Source organism: Myxine glutinosa, chromosome 11, assembly GCF_964187855.1.
Source record: "Myxine glutinosa chromosome 11, kmMyxGlut1.1, whole genome shotgun sequence".
NCBI lineage: Eukaryota > Metazoa > Chordata > Myxini > Myxiniformes > Myxinidae > Myxine > Myxine glutinosa.
This window is the reverse complement of record NC_136271.1, coordinates 45,934,311-45,948,863: the sequence shown is the minus strand read 5'-3', so window position 1 is coordinate 45,948,863 and position 14,553 is coordinate 45,934,311. Positions and strand designations below refer to the sequence as shown.

The following is a 14,553-nucleotide window of genomic DNA, read 5'->3' as shown; positions in this document are numbered from 1 at the left end:
GTGTGTCCACCCTCAGGAGAGCCAGGAAACAATATCTCACCATTCTCAAGACCGAACTCTCTTATCTGTCTCCCTCTTCCAAATCCTGGTGGCGTCTGGTCAAATCTGTTTCTGGTGTTTGTTCCCCCTCCATCCCCTCCCTCACCTCAAACGGCTTAACGGCTGACTCCGCACGTGAAAAAGCTGAATGCCTCAACTCTGTGTTTGCCTCTAAATCTTGTGTCCCAAACCCATCCCTCTCTGTACCCACCGTACCCAGTCGTACCCAGCTGCTCCTGGACTCTGTGTCCTTTCCTCCTGACAAGGTGGAAAAGTTTCTGTCAACCCTCGACTCTGATTCTGCAACTGGTCCTGACGGCATCAGCCCACGGGTCCTAAAATCATGTTCTTCTGCTCTTTCACTCCCTCTTTCTGTTCTCTTCACCCTCTCTTTTGCTCAAGGTCATCTGCCATCTGCTTGGAAATCAGCCAACATCACCGGTGTGCACAAAAAAGGTGCAAAAACAGATCCCAGCAACTACAGACCAATCAGCCTTCTCCCAATTATCAGCAAAGTCATGGAATCCATCATTGCTTCAGATATTAAATCTTTCCTCTTCTCCAATGGCTTGATCTCTGATCATCAATTTGGTTTCAGACCTGGTCACTCTACTCTGGACATGCTGCTTCTGCTTTCTCAACAATGGATGGAGGTCCTCAACGCCAAACAGGAAATTAGAGCCGTCTCCCTTGACATTTCACGTGCCTTCGATACGGTCTGGCACCCTGCTCTGCTCACCAAACTCTCCTCCTTTGGTATCCATGGAAATCTCCACGCATGGCTGGCGGACTTCCTCTCTGGTCGTAGTCAACGTGTGGCCCTGAATGGGTTTCTCTCATCTCCTCTTCCTGTTCAGGCTGGAGTTCCCCAAGGTAGTGTTCTGGGCCCTGTGCTTTTTCTGGTCTTCATCAATGATCTCTCTGACTCTCTTGAAAATCCTCTCTATCTCTTTGCTGACGACTCTACTCTCTGTCGCTCCATTCCTCATCCCTCAGATCGGCAGTCTGCAGCCTCCTCACTCTCTGCAGACCTGGACAAAATCACAGACTGGTCAAACAAGTGGAACATGTCTTTCAATCCTGACAAATCTCACACTCTTACAATGTCTCTCCGAAAGGACCGACTGGACAACCCTCCCATCTACTTTCTCAACAATCCTCTCCAAGAAGTTCTGTCGCTCAAGCTTTTTGGTCTCACTATCTGCCATGATCTTTCTTGGGAAAACCACATTTCCAAGCTGGCCTCCAAAGCCAGTCGCCGACTGGGCATCCTCCGTCGTGCGAAGTCCTTCCTTGGCACACCTAAGCTCCTCACCACATACAAGGCTTTCATCCGCAGCTCAATGGAATACTGTTCCCCCCTCTGGGCTGGTGCTCCTGCCTCACACCTTGCTCGGCTTCACGCTGTTGAGGCCAAAGCTTTCAGAATCATTGGAATCTCCTGCGATGTAGTCAACACCGAGGGCCTTTCACTCACTCACCGCAGGCAGGTTGGTGGTCTTTCTGTCTTCTACCGACTCCTCTCCGGCCTTGCTCCCCCAGCTCTCTCTGTGCTCTGTCCCCCCAATATTCCTTCAGGTCGCACAAGATCTGCCTGCAACCCTCTTATGGTTAAACTGCCAAAGTCTAGGCTCTCTGCTCACCTTCACTCTTTCATTCCCCTTTTCTCCCGCCTCTGGAACAAACTCCCCCACTCCCTTCAATCCCACTCCTCCCTCCAGGTCTTTAAAACAGCTGTTCACCACCATCTCTTATCTTCCCCCATCGAAAACCTTGATCTTTTCTACCCCCGGTAATTCACCCCAGAGTCCTTGCAGTGTTCATATGTTTTATTCCTCTCCCACCTCCCCCCAAGTCCTCCCGATGTCCCTGCTCGCAAATGTTGTGTTTGTGTCCTTCCCCCTCTTCCCCCTCTCTTTTGTGTCCTTCCCCCTCTCTCCCCATCTTGTCTGCCGCTCCCCTTGTTTTTTGTGTTTTGTGTGTCGGTTTGTCTTTTTGTGTGATTAATGTTAGCTCTTTCACGAGCCTCGATCTTGTATACAAAAAAAAAAGAAAAAAGTGGTTCAAACCGCCTCAGACCGCGCTCGTGAGCAACGGTTTTCTCAGCCGAATTAGGTGGGTCACAGGCATCTATTGGCGCTTCCCCGGGTTAATCCCGAATTCTCAGGGAGTAGTGTAACATGGCAAACAGGTCTGGGAACTTGAACTTGGGGCTGTGGCTTTCGCTGGCGGTTGTGGTCATTTTGACATGACCCGCGGTTCTCTAACCAGGTAACCAAAATGGACCCGCAGCTGTAACAATAAAAGAACCTTTTATGCAATAGATGGAGGTAAACATGGACATTCAATAACCCATGAGGCATCCGCATCAACATAATACTGGCAAACAACATAATACCTTAACGGCAGCAGAGGCATAAAATTTACGCAATTAGTGTGCAATTGATGCTTGACCATCAGATCTCACCAAATCGCTGAGAACCAGCAAAGAAAGCACGTGCAAGTACAAATGGTCGCTCATTTCCACCAGAACGTCTGAGTTGGCCACCCACAGTTCCCCATTGCTGCAGAATTGGGGAGCATGTGTGTGTGTATGGGGAGGGGAGGGGGTGAGGTTGGGGGTAAAAGGAGGGTGATGGTAGTTGGGATAGTTGAATTTAAAAAAACAAAAAAAACATTTTCTTGGCAACCAAACAAAAGCACTTTGATAATGACCGTTTTCCCTTCACGACAACATGGAGAGCAAGAGAAAGGCAATGAGGTCGCAGCACATCCGCATGTTGTACCTGATAGAATCCATAAAGATTGTGAACATCACGGTGCTCCCAACCACCATGGTGAAGTGCATCTTTATGCAAGGTAACCTCAGGTCCATTAAAAACCGATGGTTCATTCATATCATTCCAAGTAAACAGAATGTCTGTAGAGCCCTGTGTGTGAAAGAGGATGCAATGGGATTAATGGTTGACAAGTGTACGATTAAACTTTTTACAGCTTTCCTTTTCAGATGGTTTCTGGAAATGAAAGCTGTGTGAAGACCCAGATCCAGATCTGAGGATTTTTTTAAATTTCAAGTGATTCTTCACCATTTAGCGATTGGGCCAAAAACGATATGAAGCACGATATTTAAAAATGTTATGGATGGGTTATGACAAAAGTTTGTGGATGAGTTGTTTCGGCGACAAGAACAAGCCAATTAGATTTTAGTTCAGTTCCGGATGCAGATCCGGCCTTTCAGTAGGATACAAAACATAAACTGTTCAGCCTGGCAGAGGTATGTGCTCTACTGAGTGCGGTTCTAGTTATCTCCACCACCGAAGACGAACGGAGGTAATGTTTTCACCCCTGTCTGTTACCCTCACCAGAAAAAAGGATATTGCATTTGAGTCTGTTTCTCTGTCTGTCTCTTTGTTCGTTTGTGCGCACAGAATAAATACGATTTTTCTCTGCAACCGTTGGTCCGATTGACGGGAAATTTTCACCATCGGTGCTTCTTCCAAAAGAATTATTTTAATGATTATTATGACGTCACGAGTCACGCGGTACGGGCGCAATCTTGGAAAAACCGAAAACTTTGCACCTCCATATCTCCGAAAGCACTACATAGAAAAGATGAGACATGGCTCATTGTAAAGAACTCTCTATGGGGAATAACATATGTTAATGATGATGTCATAGGTGCCTCCATTATGACGTCATAATTCGACACGTCCAAAACTTCATTTCATCTTCATCAAGATGAAATTTCTTGAACATCATCCAAGGATAAATTGGTGGAGAGGAACAAAAATAATAATGTCATCGGTCAAGGGTTCGGCCACCCTATTTGTTTTAACACAGAAGCCTTAAAAAACACTAAAACACATCCCGGCAAGGGTCTGCAACCTCCGATTGCTCTTTCTTGGTATGTTGTGGTTTCATTGCCAAAAACACCAGTAGGTCATGTCACATTCATACCAGTGTGATTGTAATAGCAATAAACAACCTTCCGTTGCTAGTTTTGGTGGACATTTTGAATTGTCACGTGATCCATTATTGTAACACATTTAGAGCATCAATTTTTAAAGCTCAAATACAATCACAGGTTGGAACATTTATGTTTTTGGCAGCCATCTGGACGGCCATCTTGGATTTTAATGGGAAGGCGACCACCAAGGTTTGGCAAACCACTAGGATTTCTTACATATGACATTTACAGTAACTGTTCCAAGTTTGGTGCTATAATCGGTCTGCCATGATTTTTCAATAAAGCCACCTAACTACAATATGCTCTTAACACTTCATCATCAACAACAGAAACGAACCAAAACTAGAACGGCTTTATTCAACGTCGCGAAGTCGACTGATATGACTCAGCCCACATTATTACATCATTAATCATACTTGTACCAAGCTTGATTTAAATCCCTTCAGCTGTTCTCAAGTATCACATTTTACCTGACATGACCTCTGACCTGTGACCTTTGATGCAGAAAACGAATCAGTTCATCTTTAACATCATTATGCATACCTGCACCAAGGTTGACCTAGATCCCTGCAGCCATTCCCAAGTTATCGCGGTAACAAAAACCTATCAAGGACGGACAGATGGACGCACGTACAGAATGGACAACCGAAAAACATAATGCCTCTGGCGACTTCATCGGTGTAGGAAAAAAAAACAAACATTTTAATTGATAAATATCAATCCTATACATTCACAATAATATTTTTTGTAAAATAGCTCAGATTACCCTCAAAATACACGAGAAGCAGACTGAAGTACCTGGTAACTTTCATAGGCAAACTTGCTGGCATACCAGTCTCGAACCTCAGGATTGATGAAATCCAGGTAAGCAGCAGAGCCTGGAAGAGGTGTGGAGGAATTGAAAGGGTTTTTGGAAGGAGAGGACAGAATGAGGAAAATAAAAATACTCGCAACAAATAGGTAAAAAGTTTACAATTAACCAAAAACATCATACGGCCCAAAAGATGACCCAGACTATCACATTTATCAAATGAACACTACATCGATCATTGAAAATTGAAGGTAAACACACCCGGCCAACACCAGCCCTCGTAGTCTCCGCCACCTTTATTTTTCACCAAGTAACCTCGTGAGTATGCTTCATTGTATACACTGTAACCGGAATCCACCTTCAAATGTGGATCTACGATGGTTACCATCTGTATGGAACATAGGGGTCAAAGCAGGAACGCATCCCTATTTCACAAGAGCAGAACAGCATGTCAAAAGCAGGAGGCAGAATGGCGATAGGTTTAGCCATGTTGGCTGAAGAAGAAAAAGCCTAACCTTCCTCTTCTTCCCAGCAATGTCGTTTTGCATGTCTGCAGGGTTGGGAAACTTATTTGGATCCCAAGTGAAATAGCGTTTCCCGTCAGTGTGCTCAATATCCAGCCAGATCACATCCATCGGCAGGTTGTGCTTGTCAAATCCCGCATCCACAGCACGCACATCATCCTCGTCATTGTAATTCCAGCGTGACTGGTGGTACGCCAGGGCAAACAGCGGTGGCAAGGCCTGCGTTCCTACACGTGGCACAGCTGTTAAGGCAGGACCACATGCACGAAAGAAGATGCAAAGGGTTTAATGCACAAGAGACACCGACCAGCGAGTGCGGCGTACTGGCGGAACACATCGGTTGGCGAAGGGCCAAGGAGCAGGAAGGCATCTACGATTCCACTCTCCGACATCCAACGAACGTCAATCTGCGGCCCTTCATTTGCACTACGCACAAAATCCAGCATCTTCCCAAACACAGTCTGGTGGTCAGGAAGAAAACGGTGGGGATAGGATCTAAAATGAGAAGGGATCAAATAAATGTATCATGGGTCAAGGTGCTAGCAAAGGGGTTGGAAGGAGTGGGGGTGGGGTGGGGGGGGGGGGGAGTGTGAAGCGGGGAAGGGGTTGGGAGGGTGCTTACTATCTGCGATGAGCGATCTATGGTTTGGTGACTGTGGTGACCACCATTTATACCTTGCCTGTTGAACAGAGGATCGAATGAATGCACAATGTTTTGTCCACCATCATGAAACACTCCAGGAACATGTCACCCTCATCTTGCAATGATCGATGAGTCGGCTGGCTGATCGTCATCAAGCAAATGGGAACCCATTTTGCACAAATCCTTCTTTTCGGATGGAATGAGGAACACACCTGCAGAGGAAATTCCCACTTTCTGTACAATCCTGGTACAGGTAATGCTTCAGTTCGCTGTACGATGGTGTCAACCTCATGAATATGTCCCTCATCAGTTGCAACAGCTGGTCAGCATTCAAATGCATGGTGTTGAACTTCCACACCGAGCAGTCTAAGATGTTGACCTCCTCGGTCAAGGACGGTTTCAAACAAAGTGGAATGTTTCCCCAAAGCCTCAACCATAAGCTGAAAAATCTTCTGTGGATGTGTTCCCAGCAGAGCACGAAATTTTATAACCAAGCATTCATCCGTTTGTGACAAACTCACTTGCAATACTCCTCGGGTCATCGCTCAGCTGTAATTGTCAGCAGCACCTCTACATTAACAGAACTGAGCGAGGAAGGTTGGTATAAATGACCGGCACTGAGAACTTTGAAAAGCTCCAGGAAGTTCAGCATGGCAAGGTCATTCTCATTTATACTATGATGGATCACGCTCTTTACAGAGCGCCGGTGCTGCTGAAGCAGTTTCTTGGCAAGGGTTATAAATGGGTGGTTTGCCATTGCCTTCGTAGTGTTGTTTATCTGTGCTCTATTGGTTTTTTTTTGTTTTTTTAAATGCTGAGCATCAAACAAGGAAGCAGCACGTACCATTTTAAAGTCTTTGGTATGACTGGAGGGGATTTAAACGTTCGACATCTCAGACTCACAGGGGACGTTATAACCATTACACCACCGAGTCTGATCTGGCAAGATCATGCATGACATTAAATGGCCCTCATAAGTTTTTTAAAAACCACGACGTGTATCTGTTGGCAAATTTCAAGCATGTTAATGAAAACAGAAAAAGAAAAGGCTCCGTTACATGTTACACGTGTCAACATGAAAAAAGTTTTCTTTTAATCCAAGAAAACAATTTAATTTTCACATTTTTCACTGTATAGTTGACAGTGATTGCTGTACCATCGTACATTAGCATGCAAAGGTAGGTAGATAGGGCAAATACATTTTATTTTATTATCGTTGGGTCAGGCATTAGTTATATTTACTACAAAGTTGGCAGGTCCAGATACATGTCAATTCATGGAGATTATAATTTTGGAAGAGAGAGAAATACAATGAGTTCAACAGGCGACCATCAATGAAAGGTGAAACCTTGACCAAAGGTGTACCTTTCCTGCCGTGTTGGAAGCAATGTCGATCCACGTCTCAGAGGGATTCAGCCAGAAGAGGCCAAGTGTGCGCTCCGGACTGTGTGCCACCATATATGGCACGGAGCCGTATAAAGCCATGGGGTTCTCCAATTCGTACTGAAACACGTCCAGGTTGTAAAGGCGGTAGGGATCGCCAGAACTGTGAACATAAACACTTGGTTAAAACTAATTGGAAAGCAAGGGGAGTGGAAGGAGGCAGTGTGGGGAATGGTGGAAGGGGGCACAGTAATATGAACAATGTATGAGGATACCTTGTGGTTCGAAGACGAAAGCTATCAGCATGCTCTGGGATGCCGTAAACGTCTTCAAACCCTGGCAGGGAAAAGTCCAGACCTACAGACATAGGACCTGCGAGGAGGAGAATGGACAAAAGAGAAATGGACAAATTGGTCAGGAAACAAACAAAACAGAAAATGTTTTTCATGAGTGACTCGATACTTTCAAGTTTGAAGAATGTGAGCGGCACACTTTTCAAAAGCAACAGTTAGAGACGCTGTAAAACGAAGGAAGAGCGCCCCGCCCCACCCCCCCAAAAAAGGGCAATTTTTTTGGGGGATTTTTCCGGTTCAGAGATTTTTGCACATGTGGTTGAATCTGCAGCTGCTGCATTCTCCTAATCACCAACTAAGTTTTCTAAACTGGATCCGTCACGTTTTTCTGTTATATTTTCATCCCCGTGTTACCATTTTCATCCCTGTCCTTGTGTTTTCCTCCAAATTTCCCTGTTAAACCGTAAATGCACCGTGTTGTCGATTTTGTTTTCATGCTGTTCAATCAAGGTCGACTCCTCGGATAGCCACCCTATTATGTGTCTCTTTTAACGTAGTTTCTCCTTCAGCTTCTACCTTCCTAAATATCATACTTTCCACCTCCAACGTTATCCTATTTCCCCTCATCGCTACAAAAAATAAAACCAAACAAATAAAATAAATAGCCCGGTGGGGACTTACGGGCATTTCCCTACGGTTTCTGAGATTTTAAAATAAATTACCTGAATTTGAGGTGAAACCTGCCTTTTCAGCCTCTTATAGGTGATGGATCTAGATGGGGAGCACAACCCCATAATACCTTAATGTTCTGATGTATCGTAACAAATTTGGTCCATATTGGTCATGTAGTTTGTGAGGAAATTTTGTTTTGGTGAACATGAGGGATTAGGGAAGGGAGCCTGTGGCCCCCTTTCCAGGGGAGACAAGGCCATGGTGCGCATAATTTAAAGGGCCATAGACACAGAAAATTAATTTATAGATATGGCTTCAATTAACACGAAATCAATGTTCTATTTTTGAAACAGACTATTGTTGATCAGAAAAATGCTCAAATTCACTTTCTGACGAGTCTGAAGCAAGTTGTGCGGCCATTATCCATTGCATGCTGAGACAACCTTGCCTTTGATTATGTCAGGCAGATGACTTCATGACCAATGCAATTTTTAGGGGCGTTGCCAGTTTGGTCTGGATGCGGTTGTTGGTTTCTGAGAAAATTATTTTTGAATGAAATACCAATTTAGAGCAAAACCTCTCTTTCACCTTCTTCAAATGGGCGGATCCAGATGGATTCCTATTGTACATCTTCAGTGTCAAACCCTTCCCTGTCTGTTCCCTCCTCCATTGGTTCTTGTCTCTATCCCACCAACTCAATCTCTTACCAGTGTCCCATTTCATGTCCTCTCCCTCTACTCTCTCCTACCCCTATTCCATCACTACTTTCCCCCTACCCATCAAAACTCTCCCCTCACACCTCCCCTTCAAAACTCTCCCCTCACACATACACTTCAAAACTCCCCCCTCACCTCCTTCAAGACGTCTTTTCTCCCTTCCCTCACTTCCCTCACCGTTTCCTCACCGTTTCCTCCAAATCTCCCTCACCGTGGACTGGAAACTTTCCTCCTTCAAGACGTCTCTGGTTCCTTAGTACCTCTCCCCATTTACTCCCTTCTCCAGTTCGATAGACCTGAGACTTGTCCTGGTGGTGGAGTTGCTCTCTTTATCAAAAACTCTCTTCCTCACTCTCCTTGCTCTGCCCTCACTCCAACACATACCCAGGGGTACCTCTGGCTATGGCCTCCCCTCGCTCCCACCTTTTGTTCATATGTGTGTTGTACCGTCCACAAAACAGTAATGACTCCATTTACATCTCGCTGTCTGACAGCCTGGTGTTGGCTTAGCGGTTAAGGTGCCGGCTTGGGATCTTAGGATCCTGAGTTAAAATCCAGGTCGATCGCTGAATTGACTGACTCAGCCCTCAGGGTTTGACTCAGGGGGTTGACTCAGCCTGTCATCCTTTCAAGGTCGGCAAATTGAGTCCCAGCTTGCTGGGATGAATGATTCCGGTGTGTACCCCGATTTAGAATAGGTGCACCGTAACGAAGTCCATCGTAAGAGGCGACTAAGGGTTGGCGTCAGGAAGGGCATCCGGCCATAAAAACATTGCCCCAAACAAGGAACCATGATTGCCATGGGGCCCGCAAGGCTAAACCCCGCTCTAGCGGGGAAAAATGGCCTTAAAACTCTCTGACTGGCTCTCTGACTAAAATGGCTCTCTGACTCTCTGGAAAATCCCCTTTATCCATTTGCCGATGACTCCACCCTCTGCTGTGACAACCCTCAGCCTAAAGACATGCAGGATGCAGCCTCTTCCCTTTCTTCAAACATTGAAAAAAAATCACAAGCCTGTCATACACTTGGAATATCTCTTTCAATCCTGACAAATCTCAGTCTCTCTATCTCTCTCTGAAAGGATCATCTGACAAACCCTCCTATCTATTTTCTTACCAATTCTCTTGAGGAAGTTCAGTCATTCAAAATCCTGGGTCTCACTATCAGCCATGATCTTTATTGGGCAAACCACATTTCAAAATTGGTCTCCGAAGCCACCTGCCGACTGGGCATACTCTATCAAACTGAACTTCTACCTACCTACAAGGCCTTCATCTACGGATTGAGTATTGCTCTCCCCTCTGGGCTGGAATCCTTTCATCTCCTCTCCCGGTCAAAGCTGGAGTGCCCCAAGGCAGTGTTCTGGGCCCAGTCACATTCTTTATCTTGCAGTAAGGAAAGTTAAGCTCCCCTACCTCACACCTTGCTCAGCTTAATACTGTTGAAACCAAGGCCTTCAAGATGATTTTAATCTCCCACACTGAAGCCGAGTCTCTGCGCTTATCACTTCGCCATCGCACACAGGTCGGTGGTCTCTTTCTTCTACCGCCTCCTTTCTGGTCTTGCACCCTCTGCTCTTTCCATGCTTTGTCCTTCCCTCCCCCTCCCAGGTTTCTGCAGGGCTCACATGGTCAACAACCAACCTTCTTCTGGTAAAATTTCCTTCCCCAAATTTCCAGATTTCCCCTCCGAAGAGTTTCCTCTGTTTCCATCTTCTCCACACCTACATCCTCTCATACCCCTAATTCCTCCCCACATCCACTATTTGTTCAAGTTTCCCTCTATTTTGTCCTTCAATCCCACTGTTGGTGTCCCCCTATCTTTTTCTCTACTGTTCCTCATGCTCTATAGCATCCTGATCCATTCTATGCTCCACTTTTCGATGAGCCTTAACCTTGAATAACAATAATAAATAATTGAAAAAGGTAAATAAATAATCCACCATCCCAATTCAAAAACCAATCGATATTACTTATAAGATGATGTAAATAAGAGGCAATTAAAGGCTGACCGTAGGGCTTGCTGTCATGGTGAGACTTGAATGATTCTTCCCAAGTCCCTTCTTCCTCCTCCTCTACCATCTCCTCTTGGTCCTCTTTCTGCACATCACATCATCACACCACAACTTCCGAAATGAACATTTGTTTATAATAAACACATACAGCGGTCACAGTCCATCTCAGCAAGTAAGGATAAGTAAGGAAAATGAATAAAGGAGGCACCGTCTGATATAATTGGCTCAATGTTTTGGATGACTGAGCTTTATATCTGAAGAACGCTGTTCGCATGGAACATGTGAACCACCTGATCAATTTGTTTATATCGGTGGAGCTGCTGCCCAGATACCACCACCAACCCAGTTGATTTAATCCGTCGTTTTACCTGCACAATGCAGATTGACATTAGCCTGCACCTGCAAGACTAGCTCTTCATTCTACTCCCAATCACCTCAAATGAAATGCTCCAGTTATTGCATCATGGGATCAACATTTCTGCTGTGTATTTCTAGTATACCCCCCCCCCCCCCCCCACCCCAAAAAGAACGTTTTGTACACAAGTAACTAGTATGCTCCCAAAATAGCATTTGAAAGTTCCTATCAAAAGTTACGTGATCTAAATTTTTATTTTTTAACAAACATCTAAAATTGTTTCCAAAAACCCTTTAGCCTGCATGCAAACATGCAGGCGCACCTCATCTGTTCCCAAGTCTGGCTGTTTTTCATGGGCCTTTTCTTCTCCCTCAGGCGATTCACCTTCATTCTTCTCTTCACTTGCAGCCTCTTCCTTTCCACTGTTGGGATAAAGGTGGACGGTTGTGCAATGTGCATGGAGCTCACTTAGCCATATACAACAACAACAACAACATGCATTTTAAGGCCATTTTCCCTGCTAGAGCGGGGGTTAGCCTTGCGGTCCCCATGACAATCTTCTCCATTTTGCCCTATTTTCTGCATCTCTCCATGTTAACCCCCTTGCCCGCATTTCTTCTTCCACCATCTTTAGCCAAGTCTTTCTCGGTCTTCCCCGTCCTCTACTTCCTTCTACATCAATTACCATCACTCTTCTCAACCAGTCACTTTCATCCTTCCTCAACACATGGCCAAACCATCTCAACCTGTTCCTCTTCACAGCATCAATCACAGGCTCTATTCCCATCATCTTTCGCAATTCATCATTTGTCTTCCTCTCTCTCAACGATACTCCGCACATCCATCGAACCATTCGCATTTCCACCCTTTCCAGCCTTCGTTGCTGCTCTACGTTCATTACCCATGTCTCGCTCCCATAAATCATAACACTTCTCACACATGCAGCATACACCTTTCCCTTCAGCTTCAGCGACACTCTATGACTATGACACTAGCCATATAGAAGTAATCAAAAGGCAGGTTAATCCACACAATTAAATCAAATCATGGGACACCCATTTTGGTTTGGGAGAATTGCCCAGCTTGCATAACCAAGAACACAATCAACAGATAAAGGGAAAATAGTCAGGGAAGTTCCATTGCTCAGTTTCAGAGCATCAAGTCCCTCAAAAAAAAAAAGAGTCAACGAGGTTTCAGCGAGGAGTGATGATCTGTTTACAGAATGGGAACGTCCAACAGGACAATTTCAACGATCCCAACCACACCAAAATCAACCGTGCAAAATTACAGGAGGAAACACCAATCCTGAACATATATGTGGTGGACCATCAAAAAATAAATTAATCTCGAAAAGGAAGACAACCCCGAATGATCATTCAACAAAAAATTTCATTTCAGGGAGTCCTTGAGATGTCAGCCCAGCACCATTTTGATATGCTGTGATGATCCTTGACATGTTGGTATACCATGAAAGAGCAGCATCATACGAGTCTTCCATCAATGTGATCAACACACAGCATCACATGGGGCCTTAAAATGTTGAAACAGGATTTGTGGAGTGATTAGTCCAGTACACACTGGTCACGTGTGACGGCCGAGCGTGTAGAACATATTGGGAAACCAACCAATCACAGGTTCGACAACAGCGATCACAAAATCCGAAAGAACTCGAGGATGCATGATGCAAATAATGGCAGACAATCCCACATTAAACTAATCAAAACCAGTAGCAGACATTACAGTGAGAAGCCCTACAGAATATCTCATGGACACATGCTAAAGGGTTGTTTTCACCAAAAATGTCCACACATTTTTGTTGGATAATGCACTTGTCACCATTAAAATTAATCGATATGTAAAGTATTTTATGCAGATGGTACAACAATGTCATCTGAGTGGGAAGAGCATATATATATATACATAACGGGAGCGAAGTTGATAGCACACCATCGCAAATCCACACGCTTCCCTTTGAAAGCAAAGTTTAAAGATGGCAAAAAGTTCCACTAGGAACGACCTAATCTTAAATGTTGACTTTGTTTTTTTAATCTTCTGTTTTGACCCTTGTGACCCAAAGTATCTACCCCCGGGGCATGAACCGGTGTCAAATCCAAACTCGTTAAATATTTCATATGTCCCCCAATGTGGATTGCATATACTGTACAAAGTTACATCAAAAATGTTTTACAATGTGCCCACAATTGCATTTTTTGGTATTTGACCTTTTCAACCCGTCCCAGGACTGAGGCTGCGGTCAAGAAGATAGTACGGCTCTTACACCTTCTTGCCATATGGTGTTCACAACTACCAAGTTTGCTGAATGTCTGCACAACTGTTTAGGAAGAGATAGCGCGATGGACGAACATAGAGACGGACGGAAAGCGAGGCGGGTGGACCGAGGGACGGGCGGACCAAGGGAGAGAGACAGATAGAGGCGGATAGAGGCGGACAGAGGGGGAGAGAGAGAGGAACGGAGGGGGAGACGAGAGAGAGGGAGAGGGAGAGGGAGAGGGAGAGGGAGAGGGAGAGGGAGAGGGAGAGGGAGAGGGAGAGAGGGAGAGGGAGAGGGAGAGGGAGAGGGAGAGGGAGAGAGGGAGAGGGAGAGGGAGAGGAGAGAGGGAGAGGGAGAGGGAGAGGGAGAAGGAGAGGGAGAGGGAGAGGGAGAGGGAGAGGGAGAGAGGGAGAGAGAGAGAGAGAGAGAGAGGGAGAGGGAGAGGGAGAGAGGGAGAGGGAGAGAGGGAGAGGGAGAGAGGGAGAGGGAGAGGGAGAGAGGGTGAGGGAGAGGGAGAGGGAGGGAGAGGGAGAGGGAGAGGGAGAGGGAGAGGGAGAGGGAGAGAGGGAGAGGGAGAGGGAGAGGGAGAGGGAGAGAGGGAGAGGGAGGGAGAGGGAGAGAGGGAGGGAGAGAGGGAGGGAGAGAGGGAGAGAGAGAGAGGGAGAGGGAGAGGGAGAGGGAGAGGGAGAGGGAGAGAGGGAGAGGGAGAGGGAGAGGGAGAGGGAGAGGGAGAGGGAGAGAGGGAGGGAGAGAGAGAGAGGGAGAGGGAGAGGGAGAGGGAGAGGGAGAGGGAGAGGGGGAGAGGGAGGGAGAGAGTGAGGGAGAGGGAGAGGGAGAGGGAGAGGGGGAGAGGGAGAGGGAGA

The 14,553-nt window shown here is 45.8% G+C and overlaps 1 protein-coding gene across 3 annotated transcripts in view; it reads right to left on the bottom strand.

Annotated features, from left to right (window-relative positions):
- The window catches only part of GANAB (glucosidase II alpha subunit), a 55,531-nt gene that overhangs the window by 17,269 nt on the left and 23,709 nt on the right, over positions 1 to 14,553 (bottom strand). For all 3 annotated transcript variants that reach the window (XM_078786610.1, XM_078786611.1, XM_078786612.1), the window contains 10 exons: positions 11,741 to 11,840; positions 11,061 to 11,148; positions 7,643 to 7,739; positions 7,350 to 7,530; positions 5,649 to 5,802; positions 5,333 to 5,568; positions 5,079 to 5,205; positions 4,805 to 4,884; positions 2,826 to 2,969; positions 2,507 to 2,603 (listed from right to left, as the gene is read on the bottom strand). In XM_078786610.1, coding sequence (XP_078642736.1) covers positions 2,507 to 2,603; positions 2,826 to 2,969; positions 4,805 to 4,884; positions 5,079 to 5,205; positions 5,333 to 5,568; positions 5,649 to 5,802; positions 7,350 to 7,530; positions 7,643 to 7,739; positions 11,061 to 11,148; positions 11,741 to 11,840 — 1,304 coding nt within the window. The remainder of the gene's footprint in view (positions 1 to 2,506; positions 2,604 to 2,825; positions 2,970 to 4,804; positions 4,885 to 5,078; positions 5,206 to 5,332; positions 5,569 to 5,648; positions 5,803 to 7,349; positions 7,531 to 7,642; positions 7,740 to 11,060; positions 11,149 to 11,740; positions 11,841 to 14,553) is intronic.